Source organism: Siniperca chuatsi, linkage group LG20 (genome assembly GCF_020085105.1).
Source record: "Siniperca chuatsi isolate FFG_IHB_CAS linkage group LG20, ASM2008510v1, whole genome shotgun sequence".
NCBI classification, from domain to species: domain Eukaryota; kingdom Metazoa; phylum Chordata; class Actinopteri; order Centrarchiformes; family Sinipercidae; genus Siniperca; species Siniperca chuatsi.
The window spans coordinates 9,271,291-9,287,991 of NC_058061.1; the positions used below are offsets into that span (position 1 = coordinate 9,271,291).

The 16,701-nt window shown below is 38.6% G+C and overlaps 1 protein-coding gene across 2 annotated transcripts in view; it reads left to right on the forward strand.

The window, feature by feature from the left end:
- Positions 1–7,842, forward strand: part of cpxm2 (carboxypeptidase X (M14 family), member 2) — a 31,174-nt gene extending 23,332 nt beyond the window's left edge. For both annotated transcript variants that reach the window (XM_044179420.1, XM_044179421.1), the window contains 5 exons: positions 1,283–1,462; positions 2,480–2,777; positions 3,114–3,253; positions 4,413–4,512; positions 6,907–7,842. In XM_044179420.1, the coding sequence (XP_044035355.1) occupies positions 1,283–1,462; positions 2,480–2,777; positions 3,114–3,253; positions 4,413–4,512; positions 6,907–7,163 (975 nt within the window). In that variant the 3' untranslated portion in view covers positions 7,164–7,842. The remainder of the gene's footprint in view (positions 1–1,282; positions 1,463–2,479; positions 2,778–3,113; positions 3,254–4,412; positions 4,513–6,906) is intronic.
- The last annotated feature ends 8,859 nt before the right edge of the window (positions 7,843–16,701 follow it).

A 16,701-nucleotide genomic window follows, 5' to 3' on the forward strand; every position in this document is an offset into this window, starting at 1 on the left:
TCTGGTGGAATATATACATTGAACAATGTCCTCATGAACAATGTATGTTTTACATGAGTGAACACAAGTAGACAAGTTCTTCTATAAAAAACCACTGAAACACATGTTGTTGGGTATGGTCTTAAATCAGCTGCAGGCCTGCTGGATTAAAGACACAATATTTATGAAACACAAATAGATAGAGACAAGTAACGGAGGTCAAAAGCAAGTCTGACAGTGCTTGGCTTCTGTACAGTTCATGACATCATGTCATTTGGTGACCTGATGTGTGAGTGCACTGTACGTACTGTAACGCTCTGTTTCACAAAAGCTAATGGTGCGCCTAACAACTAATTTCCATGTAAGCTTGTACTGAAATGTGCATGAACATGTACAATTAAAAGAGATGAACCTATTCAACCCTGTGAGGCCTATAAAAGGGCAGCAGAAAGCCAGTTTTTTTTTTTTTAGCTCAGATAATCACATTTTATCATGGCTGATGCAATGATTAAAGCTTTTCACATGACTCTGTGTAATGTTAAAGGGTAACTAGCAGTGCTGCACCCACTCAGAATAAATGCCACATTCTGCATCTCTACACAGTTTAGCAGGTTTTTGCCTCTATTGGTTCTCACCAACCCTGCATATAATACTATTGCAAGTTTTTTCTAGCAAACAATCTCAGAGTGGACGCTACTACACCAGCACCAAATGGCAAAGAGACAAAGTAAATGATGGCTGGCTAGGACAATCTAAGGACTCAGATCTGCTGTGACTGCTGGATGTGTACATAAGCAATGTTTTGCTAAAAGTTAGCCATAACAACTTGATTAGCCAACAGTATATCCAGGCTGTGTTTCTGTGGGTTTGTTTTGGAGTTTTTCTGCCCCTAGTGATCCAAAATTACTTGATGCAGCTTTAAATGCTTTTTGGTGGCCAGTGCTGAACTTCCTCCACTCTACAGCATGTTGCTTGGTTGACCAGGTGTGTGCGTGGACTGCTTTGTGTTTAGCAGGTCAGCAGTGTTATGATTTATTCAAATGTTGCCCTTGGATGAGCTGTGTTTTCAGCTGTGAGGCAATGTGCGATGATGCAACCCCTGTCCCCTATGCACCTGTCCTTGACCTGTTACCACTGTTGGACCTCTTAAAGGATGAAGACAACTCTACACTTCCCATCAAGCCATCTGAACCATGTTCCATCTGCAATCATAGAACTGTTGTTACCACTAATAGTTTTTCCAGGATTCATTTTCTCTGAATTTCCTTCATATTGTGTTTCTTTTTCTTTTCCGTTGACACAGGGTTCAGAGCTCAGTGGCTGGTCTCTGGGTCGATGGAGCACTGATGGAATAGACATTCACCATAACTTTCCTGATCTCAACTCCATACTGTGGGAAGCCGAGGTGAAGAAGTGGATCCCTCGCAAAATGTTCAACCACCAAGTGCCCATCCCAGAGTGGTACCAGTCCAAAAATGCCTCGGTGAGTCTAGCTGACTCTGTTAGATGGACTGTTGTGTCATATTTTAAACTCATTTAATGTGTAAAATTCAGCATTCCTACAGGTAAAGTCATGCAATTTTCAGATTAGGGATTGTGGAAATGCCACATTTGTGCCCAAAATCTGCAAGCGGCATCTTTTGAGAGATTTAAACACTAGCATTTGATTTTAATCTTAGAATGTTGTGCTATAGGCCACTTCAACATCCTACTCACAGCTGTTATTGTTTGAAATATGAAATAACAGCGTCAAATTTTATCTTCCATGTGCTGCATCTTTAATAATGTGGTTGCCATTCAGTTTCCAGTGATTATGACTTTGTGTCCTTGTTCTGCACCTCCTCCAGTTCAACAAAAAAATCCCACAGTGAAGACCATCCTTCTCTTGAAAAGGGTAAAAGAGCCACTTGGGCATATCAGCACTGTCTATTTTGGGAGAAGCGGATGCATTTGCTATTTGTGACGAAGAGGTTACGAGCTAAAATTTACCCAGTGATCTATTAAAAGCTCATCCTCACGAGTGTTTTGACATTACTGAGAGCCATGAGTGAGTCACACAGAGCCTCCAGAATAGTTGCTGCAGCTGCAGAGCTGGGATCCCCATCTGTGCTCAGAAAGCTGTGAAAACTGTCCTCGCTTGCCTCACTGATCGGCCCAACTAGTGCTTAGAGATCGGAGGGCTGGTTTAATTATAAGACCCCAATTAGCAAGGGTAATTTTATCAATATCCTGATTTTAACATGCAAATACAAGCCACTGGATGCTAGCTGCCTTGCTGCATCTTGATGAAAATTGGCCCACTTTTCAGAATAAATATTAGTGAAATTAGTTTACAGCATGGGAATGTGTGAACAGCATTTTTGATAGCTTTATCGCTTCCTCTTGAGAGCACATTGCGGTAAAATTGTTTTCAGCATGAGGGAGTTAATTTAGCAATCACGGCACTGAGATGATTGCATGAATTACATTATCCTCGCCTCTCCTGTGTCCCCCGCTGTAGGTTGCCGTGGAGACACGGGCTCTGATAGCATGGATGGAGAAGATGCCCTTTGTGCTGGGTGGTAACCTCCAGGGAGGGGAGCTGGTTGTGACCTTCCCGTATGATAAAACTCGCTCCCAAGGGGTGACCAGGGAGCACACCCCCACCCCGGATGACCACGTCTTCCGCTGGCTGGCCTTCTCCTACGCGTCCACCCACCGCCTGATGACTGATGCCAACCAAAGGGTCTGCCACACAGAAGATTTTGCCAAGGAGGACGGCACCATCAACGGAGCATCCTGGCATACTGCGGCTGGCAGTTAGTGTCCATAGCTGCCCGGGTGTTTTCTCATTGATCCTAACACTGTGTTATGCAGGATTTCTCTGCTCAGCTCTGAGCCTTTGAGCTGTAGCTTTGTTTAGCACCCATGAGCACATCTGCATATTCAGTACTGAACCCCTTTGGCTGTTTCAAATCTTCTAGGTTTTCGCTTGAAGCATCATGTAATAATTCAAAGGCAAACAAACAAAGAAAGGCAAAAGTGATTCAAATCTATTTCACTCTTCATTATCACCACAAACTCTGGCCAATAACTGTATAAAATGCTGACCTAACTTGATGCTGGCCTATAGATATGTTTCTCTTTCTTGGCAGGTATGAACGATTTCAGCTATTTGCACACCAACTGCTTTGAATTGTCGATGTATGTGGGTTGTGACAAATTCCCTCATGAGAGCGAACTGCCTGAGGAGTGGGAGAACAATCGCGAGTCTCTTCTTGTCTTCATGGAGCAGGTACAGAGGCAAAGCAGCCCCCGCAACTCACACATATACACAAGAAAACCCGTGCGCATGTAAACATATGCTTTTTTTTATTGTTTTGAAGTTATTTAAGGAATATGGTAGTCAATATGTGACTATTAATTTGTTCCTGTTATTCTTCTCACTAAAGTATTTACCAGAAGTGTTGTATCAATACCATATGAGCTGATCATATACTCTAGACATGATGAAGAGAATTTTAACTGTCAAACTTCTGAAGGGATGATATGGTAAAACTGATTTCTGAAATTTGTGGGGGAGGAGCAGGCATTTAAATGGAACACATCTGCCCTTGTACACTTTAGACCAAACTGTTACGGAGTGACTGCCTCTTGTGGGCACAGCACTATACTGGTTTTTACAAATCATCAGAAATATGCAGACTGATTTCAATGAGGTGAAGGCGTCTTCTGCAGATAATTGCAATATGTAGGCAGTTTGTAAGTAGCTGAATCAGTTTCTGATTTAGAAATTTCTGTTTGTGATCTGTATCATGATTATCATAACTATTATTGCTAGGGGTTTTTGATATCTTACAAAACAACAATTTTTCCATGCGTTTACAGATAATGTTGGGAATAAAGAAATCACACAAGCTGAACAACAATACAAGTAAATATTAACTGCAATTAGTTGTATGACATTTTTCAGTAAAATATAAAGCTATCAATGGGATTTTCTTAGGAAACTATCTGCTAACTAGTCAACAGGAGTTTTATGTACGCTGCTGCCACCTAACCATGGATGTATTTTCTTGCACCAAATGCATAACTGCAATGCATTATGGGTGATATACACCTCTGGAGTGACCATCATTGTTGACTCGCTCCCTCAGTCCACAGCGGGACAATTGAAACGACACTTATGATGAGAGGAAGTCAACGAGGGCATGTTAAAAGACTAATGAAACGCAGCTGTGGACTTCAGATGATCTGGCTCCATGTTTGGACACAGTTTTTATTTAAAGCTGGATGAAGGGGAAAGATATTAAAACATCAAAGATCATACATTATACATCATATCATCACATCATGTAATATACATTGTGTTCAGTTATGAAGTAGATGTTGATGGGGATAAACTTGGTGCAGGATTCACACATGGTTGCATGGGTCATGCTTTTCATATGCAGGTGCATCGTGGGATCAAAGGTGTGGTGAGGGACATGCAAGGTCGCGGAATAGCTAATGCCATCATCTCTGTGGAGGGCATCAGCCATGACATTCGCACAGGTACAATATGATTCCTGATTCTACCTGATTCTTCTGTATAATTCTACCTGATTCTTCTGTATAATTTAAGCTATTAATGGTTAATTTGAGCAAGCAAGCAATAAAAAACAAACTCAAGTGTGCTCACTTCACACATTTGTTCAGTGTAAGTTTGTCTGGACACGAGCAGTTGTCATTGTCTGTTTTGCAGCATGTGGGTGTTTTTTCCCTTCATCTCTGAAATTTTATGTGAGTAAGCTTAGATTTTGCAATCAAAGCAGCAGAAGCTAGAAGAATGAGTCACTACAGTAACTCAGTACACTACAGTACAGTAAGTTAGTATTCCAGTGTAAGATGGAATAAAAAGCATCAACAAAAGCAGCTGATGTATTTTAGCAGAGCCACAGGTTGGAGTCTGACTCAATTCACAGTCATAGCCAGTGTCGGCGAGGCCTTCAGCTCTGAATTTGACTATCGATTGTGTGTCCTCGAGGCAATCTCTGCTGATGCCTAAAAAATGTAGCCTTCAAAGCCAAAGTAGTTTTGTACTTAGAGCGTGAAATCGAATGTCCAAAAGGACATTAGCCATTATTATTCCTGGAAGTTACTCTCCAAAACCTTGCTATTCTCACTTGCAGTCAGGAAAGATTTTTGGGTATTTATTTTGAAAAGTGTACCTTTTCAGCTTCTTTGAATTTGCTTTGGAACTGTATAAACCTTAAAAAACAGATATTTGCAGAGCAGTTGTTGAGAAGGCAGGACAGACAGCCAGCTACTGATATTCATCGATATCTGAAAGATGTTTTGTCAGACTGAAAATTCATTAGCTCATTAGCATTTTATCTTGAAGCATTTCAGGAAACAATTAGATTCCCTTCTGCCATCTGAATATGAGTAATGTCCATGTGTAACTGTTTGAATTGACTATAGATCAGCAGCAGAGACAGACCTGCCTTCATATTTCATTTGTCTCAGTGTTCATTCAAACGTGTCAGATGGCCGTTTGGATGACTGGAAGGAATCAACAGTGTCGTTTTTGTGAGTGAGTCAAATGCTGAAAATACACCACAAGCACGCTCGAGTTCCCAGGTCACATAAAGGCAGCGTTCAGCAGGGAGAGACTAGGAAAATGCAACATGACAAAGCAGAGCTATTTTTAAAAATCTAAATAGGAATATAGAACACCTCCCTTCTCAGAAGTAGAACACAAAGAACTCTCATACTTTTATTTTAGGCTTTAGATGAAGGCGTTTGTGATACTTGCTTTTTGCCACTGCTTAGGAGGCTGTTTAAATTCAGCTTTCTATGACAAGATTTGCATATTGCTGCTGTTGCACAAATAATGTGTAACTGTTATCCTTGTTGAGATTTAATTTAAGATAAATATGTGCATGGTCCCATAGAGTCGGTAAAACCCTTAAGGATACAACACCCATAGTAAAATGTTTCACCTGAAAGAAAAGTGAGTATTGCTAATGGTTGTGCCAGCAGCATAACTGCCCATGTGAATGATCATAACCCATCAATTATCCATAATTTGTATCTTTTGTTATATTAATTTGATTTAACATATAGGTTTAGCATTCACATAGATTTAAAGGGGGTACTATTTTACACATGAAGATCAGTTTACTATTTACGGGGAATACTACTCAGCTTGTAAAAACAGTTGTATAATGTCTTCTGTAGCTCTGGAGGAACTTTGTAAAATACTCTGATGATGTCATAGAGTCACTATCTGAGTTTAGGATTGCAGACTTCAAATTTTAAAGTATGATAAGTGAAAATGTTACAAAGACAGAGTAAAAGAATGACACAAAATGTCACTTTGAAGTCATTGAACCCCACCAGGGTTTTTATTTTAATTTTAAAATATTAATCATATAAATTTTTACCGCCATCAGACTATCTCTATTACAAATGCCATGCTTAGTTATTATTGAATTACTTAAATAGGCCGCTTTAAAAAAAAATACTGTAAATTATCCAACATGAAGCTACATTTCCTTATTTTTCAGCTTGTATTGGACCTGTGCTTAGATGGATGTCAACAGAGAACTGAAACTTTATTGATTTGAAATAACGCAGTGTTAAACTGTGATAAGGTTAGGGTTAGTGGGTTAAACATGCAGCTCATTAGTCTTAAACCAGCCCCCTTTTTTTAATTTTTTTACCACTGCTGTTTATCGAAAACCTTTTGAGATTCTGAAGATGTTTAATAGGCTACTGCAATTACATCTGCAACTTATATCTGGTAAAGACATAATTTTAAAAATTCAAAGTGCTCTTGAATGTTTTTTGGAGTTCAGACTGGAGTGGCCCGTTTGAGCGTGCAACACCCCGACACAACAGTCAGTGAAGCCACATACATGAGTACAAAAATATTGTTTTCTGTATTTTTGGGTGCGTTTTCAGCTGCTGATGGCGATTACTGGCGCTTGCTGAACCCTGGAGAGTATAGAGTCACAGCAAGGGCTGAGGGCTACAGCCTCACCAGTAAGAAGTGCGAGGTGGGCTATGAGATGGGCGCCACCAGGTGCGACTTCATCATAGGCCGCACCAACCTGTCACGAATCAAAGAAATAATGGAAAAATTCAACAAGCAACCCATCAGATTGCCCGTCAGGCAACTCCAAGCTCGCAGGTCCAGAGAGAGACGTCTGGGAACATAATGACTGTATGAGGAAGAATTAAAAACAAACATCTGCTCTGATCAGACCGGGGTGAACTCCAAGCGTGGGTTTGGACCTCTGTCAGATTCCTCCAGAGTGTTGTCAGTGGAATTAATGTTTGAAGATTGAAAATGTGGATTAATTTAAATGGGATGCTTTATTTGGTTTTCGTTTTGTTTCATCCCCAGGCATAAGCTCTCACTGTTCACTGTTGTCATCTCATCTTTTCTTGATATCCACTGTAAATGTTAAGTATTTCATTCTTTCAAAAGCTAAGTTTATGTTTATGAATCCTCTTATTCAATGTATAAGACATATAAAGTCATCTACCATCATTCCTTGTGACATCAACTATAAATACTGATATTGCAGATAAAAGAATATAATCACTTCAGAACTTATTTTTTTAAATAAAAGAAAACTGAAATATAAGGAATATGAGGAATCTGTCTTAGCATCTAATTTTAGTCACTGTGAGGAGTGGCCATGACTGTCATCATGTACATACTTACTAACTTATGTAACACAGTTATGTAAACCATTACAAAAACTTTATTACCTGCACTTGTACAATTTTCGGTCCTTTAAAAAACTTGTGGACTCAGTGACCTTTTGTGTGTCACTGATTCATGTTTATACATATATATTATTAAATAAAGAATATGTTTGCACAAATTGACATTGATTAGTTGCTCATGTGGATTTTATTCATGGTAAGCAATCAATCAGTCAAGCTTCTTGTTTATAGCACATTTCATTCAGGTTAATGCAGTTCAAAAGTGTTGGTAATGCTTTATTTCATGATAGCGCTTTATTTTATGTTTTCATAATTTTCTAATAATTTTTAAGACGTTTCCTGGAAAGAACTACGAAATTTGGTGCTAATTATGAAGAAAACAGTATTCAGTTTGTACACTTTCACTTAATCAATTCCAATTGATTTGGCAACTTAGAAAATCGTTTAAACTGTGCACAGCCCACCAGCTGAACATGCAAAAATGTGAAATGCTTAAATGTTAGAAATGAAACAATACAACATACAATTCAAAATATATGGAGAATAAAATTTCCAATCATAAATGAAAAATGTATGAAGATATACTTGGGTATTATTATTAGGAAATTATTTGGAAATTACACACCCGTAAAATAAAGAATTACCATGAATTTTTTTGGGGGAAATTACTGAAATAAAGCAGTGCCAAAGTATTTTAGAGGCCAAAGTAATGACACTGATACAGTATAAAATATCAAAAGTAAACAATGGTAAACTAATGCACAGAAAAATACACAAAGATATAAAATGTAGATTAAAATGTAACAAAAATTATAAAAATAAAATGGAATAAATTAAATGACAAATGAGATGTTTTAGCCAACACGTGTACAACAGTAGTACATACAGGAACATCTACAACAGGTCTGAGAGGTGAATATGATAAAATGACAACATGGACATGTATATGTGTAAATAAATAAATTTATTTTTTTAGCCACTGATTTCTTTCAAGGCCACGGGGGCTGCAGCTCACCCTATTGCATAATAGTACACCTCAAATCCATGGGCAGCTAAGACAAGATGTAACATGACATGAATGCCACATTGACAGGACCAGCAATTGAAGCAAGGTTATAAATTGATGAATAAAGTCAGAGCATTTGCAGTAGCGAGTGATTTACTAGGATGTTGTTGGTTATTGGTATGATTAATATTTTATTCAACTCTCATTTTGCATTCACTCCTGCTTGATTGAAAGTCCCTAATGGAAAATAAACTCATTTTCATTCCCATAACCCAGCTGTAATCACTGTGGTTAATTTTAAGCATAATCTCATTTGATTTCTGCTGTTGTGAGATTGTATCTTGCGAGTGCTGAGGAGGAAAGGCTCTAATTATCAGAGCTGTGCTGGGGCTTTTACAGATCACTGCCTTATTCTGACAACAACATGAGCCTTCTTCCTCTCTGGCCAACATGCAATTAGGAAGACCTCAACCTCTTATCTCCTCCACCAAAGGTTATTGAACAGAGGCTCACACACCTGTCATCATCTCAGAGCACTGGAGAGTATAAGCTATATCAGAGCTTGTTAATATTACCAGGCTTTCTGAAACTCTATACCATAGTCAGTGACTTTGAATGTGAAACAGAGGAATGCATATGTAAGTCATACAGATGGTGGGGTGTTACATATTAAAAGATTTTGGAGGTTTTAATCCATTAAGTACAAATTGTAGAAAATCCAAAGAATACCATGTTTTAGATCTCACAGACAGCCACTGCATTTAGTTCCTAAAAATAAAACTAAAATAAATCTTTATTTTCTTGCTGTCACAGTTACTCTAGTGACACAATTCAGTTGAGAGGACTGGACATGGACTGTTTTGTCTTCTTTGTGCATTCAAGGGAAGTCCAACATCCTATATTTTGTGAGTTGGCTCAAAGTAAAAGCTAAAGTTTGTATGCCTCGCACTCAAACAATTTTCAATGGAAAGTCACTAAAGCCTGTTTGAAAAGTCGCTAGATGTCACTAGAAGACGTCACGCTCTAATTTGCATATCCGTGATGTCATTACATTACTATTTACATATACATGTACAAGATTTTAAAAAAACAAAGTGTCATGGCAATCCACCCTATAGTTGTTGAGAGAGTGGACTGACCAGCCGACACTGCCATCCCTAGAGCCATGCCGCTAGCATGGCTAAAAACAACATTAGCTTATGTTGCCAACACATAGCTATATAGGTTTCTTTATTTTCTGTCCAACAGGTATAACAACAACTTTACATCTTACTTGAAAGTTTTTCAGAGTCTGAAATCTCAAATGCTGCACCAATGTTGACTTTAGTTCCAGGGGGGCTAGGAGAATTGAGCTTTCAAAACAAAAACAGAACCAGGTCGGCCCTGTCAAGAAAGCTGTAGAGGTAAAAGATTTACCTTTAATCACTGACCTTTGATTGCCCAGTAACTTACTGTTTGGATAAAAAAAGCCATACATTTACTGAAAAAGGCAGGTTTGGCCATTAAACAGTGGTGATGTTCATTAATAATTAGAACTTGTAAGACAAATTGAAGTCCAAACTTCTTGCACATGGCCTGCAGACAATCCCTGTGAGTTATGGTGGGTGTGGAACGTGGTGGGATGGGATCAGTGGGTTGTACAGTGTGCAGGGTGTGCAGTGTAGCCGCTGTGACCGGCAGCTGTGATACCATGCAGATGTGTGGGAAGACACAGGCACCAGTTGACCTTGCCAGCAGTTGAAAGGCCAGTGTTTCTTTAGAAGTCAGTCCAGCCTTTGAAGTGTTAGAGCGCTGGCCTGGATATCACAGGAGTTAGTTGCCATGCAGTGTTGGTAAACCAGCTCTTAACCTCTCTCCCCTCCGCTGCTCCGGAGCCTCTAAGACAGATTAGACTCTCTGCTGCCTCGATGGACATCATAGACGATAACCAGAGCAGCAAAGAGAAGGACAGTGGTCAAATTTTTTTTATTTTATTTCTGGGTTAAGTTTAGACACATACAGTATACAGTGTTAAATTTTGCTCTCTCATGAGCAAGAAACAGAAATATTTCAATTGGGTTTGGCTTACTTGTTTCCAATTAAACCTCAGGGAATTTCCAGTTTCATGCAACCTGGCTGTAATAAACCATAATAGTCCTTAAATATGTGTAAACCAAGTTAAGGAGATAATCATTCCAATTGTAAGCAAGACATTCATTTTTTTAAACAAGTTGATTACATTGTTAACAGGTGAAATATTATTACATTTCCAAATAAAAGTCAAGCCAATACGCCAATGCGAAATATCTTAATATCAGTACTTGCTTGCTCTGTGAATCTGGTATGTCTGACTGTAAAACAAATCCTTATCAATGATGACAAAAACATGATTATCCACTGTTACTGCCTGGCTCGAGCAACAAAATGGGAAACCACACAGGGAATTAGATTGAAAGTAATTTAACAATCATTAACCAAACCCAAACCATAAGATCAGACCACAGATCAGCATTGTGTGTACAGTATGAGTGAGCAAAACTTGTTGTTGTGTGGGAGGCTGCCAGGAAGTCTAGAAGTGACTGCCCAGTGAGACAGTCCTTTTAATCTGTAGCAGCCCCAGTGCAGATGCTAGACATTTAGTAAAAGAGCAAACCAACTCCACCCACCAGGCACACACTATCGGTGGAGTCATCACACAGCTGATCCAAGCAGAAACTCTGGATCTAGGAATCTCTGTCTGTCTGTCTGTCTGTCCTTTGATTTTCTCGAGAACCATTCATTCGATCAGCTTCACACTTAGCGAGTGTAGTGCTGAGGACCCAATGGAGTGCAGTATTGAATTTGGTGCAATTTGGCCAGATGGTGGTGCTATAACAATGAACTTTACGTTTTGGCCTGTAACTTTTGAACCGTAAGCCTCAGAAACAATATCTTTCTTTCCTGGATTCTGCAGGTCCAGACAAGAAAAGGTTACTTTTTCGGATTTTTGATATTCCATACAGTTTTGCTATAGCTGGCCCTCAAAGTTTGCTCAAATACTGTGGACAGGACAAAAAATGTCATATCTCCTGAACGCTTCCTGCTATTGCAACCACTTTTGGTGGACATGTGTAGATATGATGTCTGAGTGACCATGACAAATTTAGTGCCATTTTGCCAATAAGTGGTGCTGTAGCAGTAACTAACTATAAAGAAAGGAATCTCTATATGTCAGGAGTCTGTCTATATGTATGTGTGTATGACTGGGGCCACATAGGAGGTTTTGTAGATGATACGTATTTAGTTGAAGAAAAATAATTACTATGACTTATCTACATAGCATAATTATTTTTTACAAATGCAACTACAAAGCACTCAGAGAGCACACACCCCCACTATGGCTTCACAGTCCTATAAATTTGATATTTTAATAAATGTTTAATCTGCATTTAAAACATCCAGGAATAATAGGGCTTTGTACAAGGATAGTCTGTTCAAATCTTTTGCTGAAATACCATCAAATTGTTTAGGATCCCTCACAGCTGTTTATAGTTATGCGTGTGTCATCTATGTTTTGTGACAGTTGCAGGATATGTGGGAACCAAATATAGAAAACCATAAGGGATATCAAATACATTCATTTTCACACTTATCCAAATATATTAAAGGCCTTGCACACTCACACAGGAGTTTCCTCTTGTCAATTAGCCCTCTGCTCAGGTTGATGTTGGGTGGAGTTATGCTGGGAATTACATGAGGTCACCAAACTTCATTTACTAATAAGAATGATAAAAGATGCAACAAAATTGAGAGAAGAGTGAGAGAGATATCAGTAAAGTACAGTCTGTACAGTCTGCGGTTTTTGCAAATAAACAATGGTTAAAGTATGATTAGGGTGAGGCAACAAGGTTAACATCAGGGAACGGTTACATGCTTAAAGGCTCTGCAATCCCACACAGGTGTTTTGGGTTATTATCTCTAATTAGACTTCTGCTCAGGGGGGCAGAGCAATTTTTGGTATTTCTGTGACGTTACCAAACTCCCATAGACCTTTTTTAGACAATGCAATGTGTCGCTTTTTGTACATGTGAAAACTACCGCTGTGTGACTCCACACCTGTCAGTGATGACACAAAATGATGATGTGTGTGTCTGAAATCTCAATTTACTGCTCACTACACAGTAAACTTTTGAGGGTCTATTATTTATGGAGTAGTGAATGAGCGGATGAGGGAGTGATTTAAGACACATACTGTGTTCACGTCATAGGGGATGGATGGTAGAAATGGGAAAGATTCCAATGTTAATAACTTGCGAGCGTTCACGTCATCAAGACAGTTTTATGATGACAGAGTTGGTCATATACCCACTTGGTACTTAATTTATCTGACCTGTATTATAGTGTATTATATTTTTTGCTTAGTACTTCTATTCCTGTGTGCACTGACGTGATAGGGAACTGCTGTAACAAAAGAGTTTCCCCTCGGGGATCAATAAAGTATGTCTGATTCTGAATCTGATATGAGGATTAAAATACTGAATAACAATATAATGGCATGTCCATTAAATCCATTTGGGTTCAATTACATTGAATGATGTTCTATCCCAGATGTGAGCCATCTTTTGCTTTGTTTTCTGGCACTTCTGTATTAGTAAGCGGCCAGTTGGCTATGTCAGAGCTTTCGAGTTTCTAGGTTGTAATTACAACTTGGAAGTTGACGTGAACCAATTACAATTCGGAAACACGTACTTACAATAACTCGTAATATGACATTAATGCAACAACAGCCCAAAAGAATGATGAACGAGCAAGCTCAAAGGGAGGGGGATGTCAGTCAAGCACAGTCTGTACACTCCCACACAGTCCTGAGGACTTATCAGCCAAAATGTTTGAAACCACCTGTGTGGGTGGGCTGTGGGTGTGGGGGCCTTAATAGACACATGGTGACAATACTGGACCCTGATCTGCAACAAAAACTGACCCGTACAGCTTTCCCATAAGTTTCATTAAAAAATGGTGTTTAGCAATGACACTTCGAAACAGCAGCCACACATATGTCATAACTGGACAGTGACAATATGTATCACATATTTTCTAGTACACACAGACAGAAAGCATATGGTGACATATGGGAGAGAAAAAAGAGCACAAGTGGAATTATAAGCACTGCAAGCTTTTTGTTTATTGATATACGACGCAGATGCTGAATTCTCTATCACAATTTCCACAAATTCACTGGTATGTCATTCAGATGTGGAGGCAAAAGCCAAAGTGAAGTTTGTTGAGGTTTTTAGAGTTTGGATGAAACACAAAAAAGCATTCATAGCCTTCATTGGAGATGTTTGTGCATTTATATTTTTTGTGGTTTGCAGCAGAAAAAACAAACACAACATATATTCTTAGCAATCAGTGATCTCTTTTCATACCCTCTATTTTATTTTGAGGTTTTCCAAGTACCTGTCAAAAGAGATGTTATTCAACTCTGTTTTTTTTTTGTTTTTTTAACCAATGACTGGATAAATGTGTCATTTTACATTCACACATTTAACAAGAAAATTAATCTTCACTGCCCCACTGTACTAAATCACTTGAAAGCATGAGTATAGCTTTACACAGATTTCAGATATGTTGTTTCAATGACTAAACAAACAAAACTGGCTAGGGATTCAGACTTTCAGAGCTCTGAAGTTAACCTCTTTTGATTCCTGGTCCCAAGTCAAAGGGAGAAACACAACAAACATTTCTGTGTTTTACAGAGCGAGGTGTCCACTTTTCACTTTGAGTTGTGATTTATTGCTCACTCAGGGGGGTCAGTTGACCGAGTTGGTTGAGACCAATCATGATCAAGCCGTTTCTTACGGTCAGTGCTGCCCACCAGATAATCACTGGCTCCTGGGGTGTGAATCAGTGTACAGAATCTCAGTCATTTACAGTCAAGGCCATCTTAGTCGCTGATGTTGTTTCATTACTTCCTGCACTGTGGTGTGAACAGAAAAATCGCTTCCCTCTGGCTGTGACTGATTGCAGGTGGAAACAGTTCGAATTGCTGCAGATACAAAAGCTGAAAGTCATATCAGTCTTGTCAAACCCTCCCGTTTTGTCTCTTCTCCCCAAACATACTGATTCCTCAAATAAAAAGTGGATTAAAGATGTGATTATGGCACAGATTTATCACTGAACCACTGTTGCAATGCAAGTGAGCAGTTTCCACAGCAACTTTTTCTGAATATTGAATGGTTAAGCTATCTTTTACAGAGGTGTTATTTTATCTTTTTTCTATCATCACCAAATCTCCTCAACAGACCCAAACCAACAATGAATTTATCATTGAATTGAATTGAATTATGTTGTCTGTGTAGCCACAGTCTGATATAGCTTATACTTCTGTGCCATAGAGCGCCACTGTTGTCCAAAAACTATTAAAAACAAAAAGCTATACCATTGTTTTTGAATGATATATTCGTGCAGAGAAAAACACAGTCTTGCTAGTTTAAGGAACGGCTAGAAAAAAGCAAACTGGCCGTGTTCAATATAATGTCATCATAAAATCTGGAAAAAAATTAATTATTTTGTTAGCATTCAACAACAACATATTCCATGTTTTTTTAGCCAATGGCAAACTGTCAAAGCCTCATGGGAGGTGAAGTTAAAATAATTGTTGTTTTAGCTTTCTTAAAATGGCAATGCCTTCTGAGTGAACCAGCAGATACCCATTTTACCAGAACCCATGAGCATAATTTAGACTAAATTATGTCTATGTCTACGTCATTAAGCCATCTAAACTGTTAAAATTTTAAAGACGTCTGCCTACAGTGAAATACCTGAGCAAAAGGAAAAAAAACGCTAAATCTCTTTCTTCGTCCTCTTTTTAAAGATGGGGTTTGCAATTCTAATCCAATACACATCTTTTTGTCAAATTCAGCGGCTATCTCCTCACAGTCTGCTAGCTGTTCAGTGTGTGCGCTGAAAAAAAAATCCGGTATTTGCACACAGCCCTGGTTCTGTAAATGGGAAACAATCAAAGTGGCTCAGACCGAGCCACACAACACTACTCCAGCCATTCCGGCCATGATTTGTGTGTCAGGTAACATTAAATGACATTCAGCTTACTTTCTAGTTTGCCAAGATATGCTGTTGTTGTGATGTTAGCTATAGAAGCAGGAGAGTTGTGAGTATTGCTGTCTGGAGTTGGTTTGCTGGCTGGGAAACCGTCTCGTCCTCTCTGGCTGTTAGCTTCGCAGCAGCAACTGTAGCGATAGTTTGCTAACCCACAACCTAGCTAATGTTAGTTACATTACTTGCTGTGTCGTTGTTCACTCTATATTATGGTATTTGTTATGGTATTGGACAGTACGAGACCATTTTGGTAAAGTCTACAGTTTACTTTAATCATCATGGTCAAAATCTGAAACAGTCATATTCCTCATTTTCACCAACATTACAATTACAATCACCATAAAAACCATATATATAATATTCTCATCTTATCATCAACAGATAGAAACAGGAGTCATCATCATCACCGTCACCTGTCACCATCACCACCGTCATCAACTGTTTGTCATCTTAGCGATATTTAGCAGCAGCAGCATCGCGCCAACGATTTAATAAATTAGGAGGTACATAACAAAACACTTCAGCCAGTCAAGTCAGTCACCATAACAAAATGAGGTATATTACACTCAATTCACTGTCAACTATCAACAACAGTTAAAACTTAACTTACATTTGAAGCAGCACATTCTGTAACACTCAAACAAATACAGTGTTGTCATAAATTACATGTACGTATATCAAAAGGACACAAAAATACTTTTTACGTTGTCATTTATCTAAATCTGTCAACATCTATTGTTTCATGTTTTTCACCACTAACTATAGTCACCATTTATGAGAAAAATAACTACTCTACATCAGTGCAAAACATCAGCGAGAAATTACCATGGAAAACAGAATTAGGGTACAGAAGTACAGAGGCAGATTCTAGATGATTATGTTTTAGTGAACGGAAGTGAATAAGGCAATGATTGATCCTATCAAGATTCAAGATATCCATA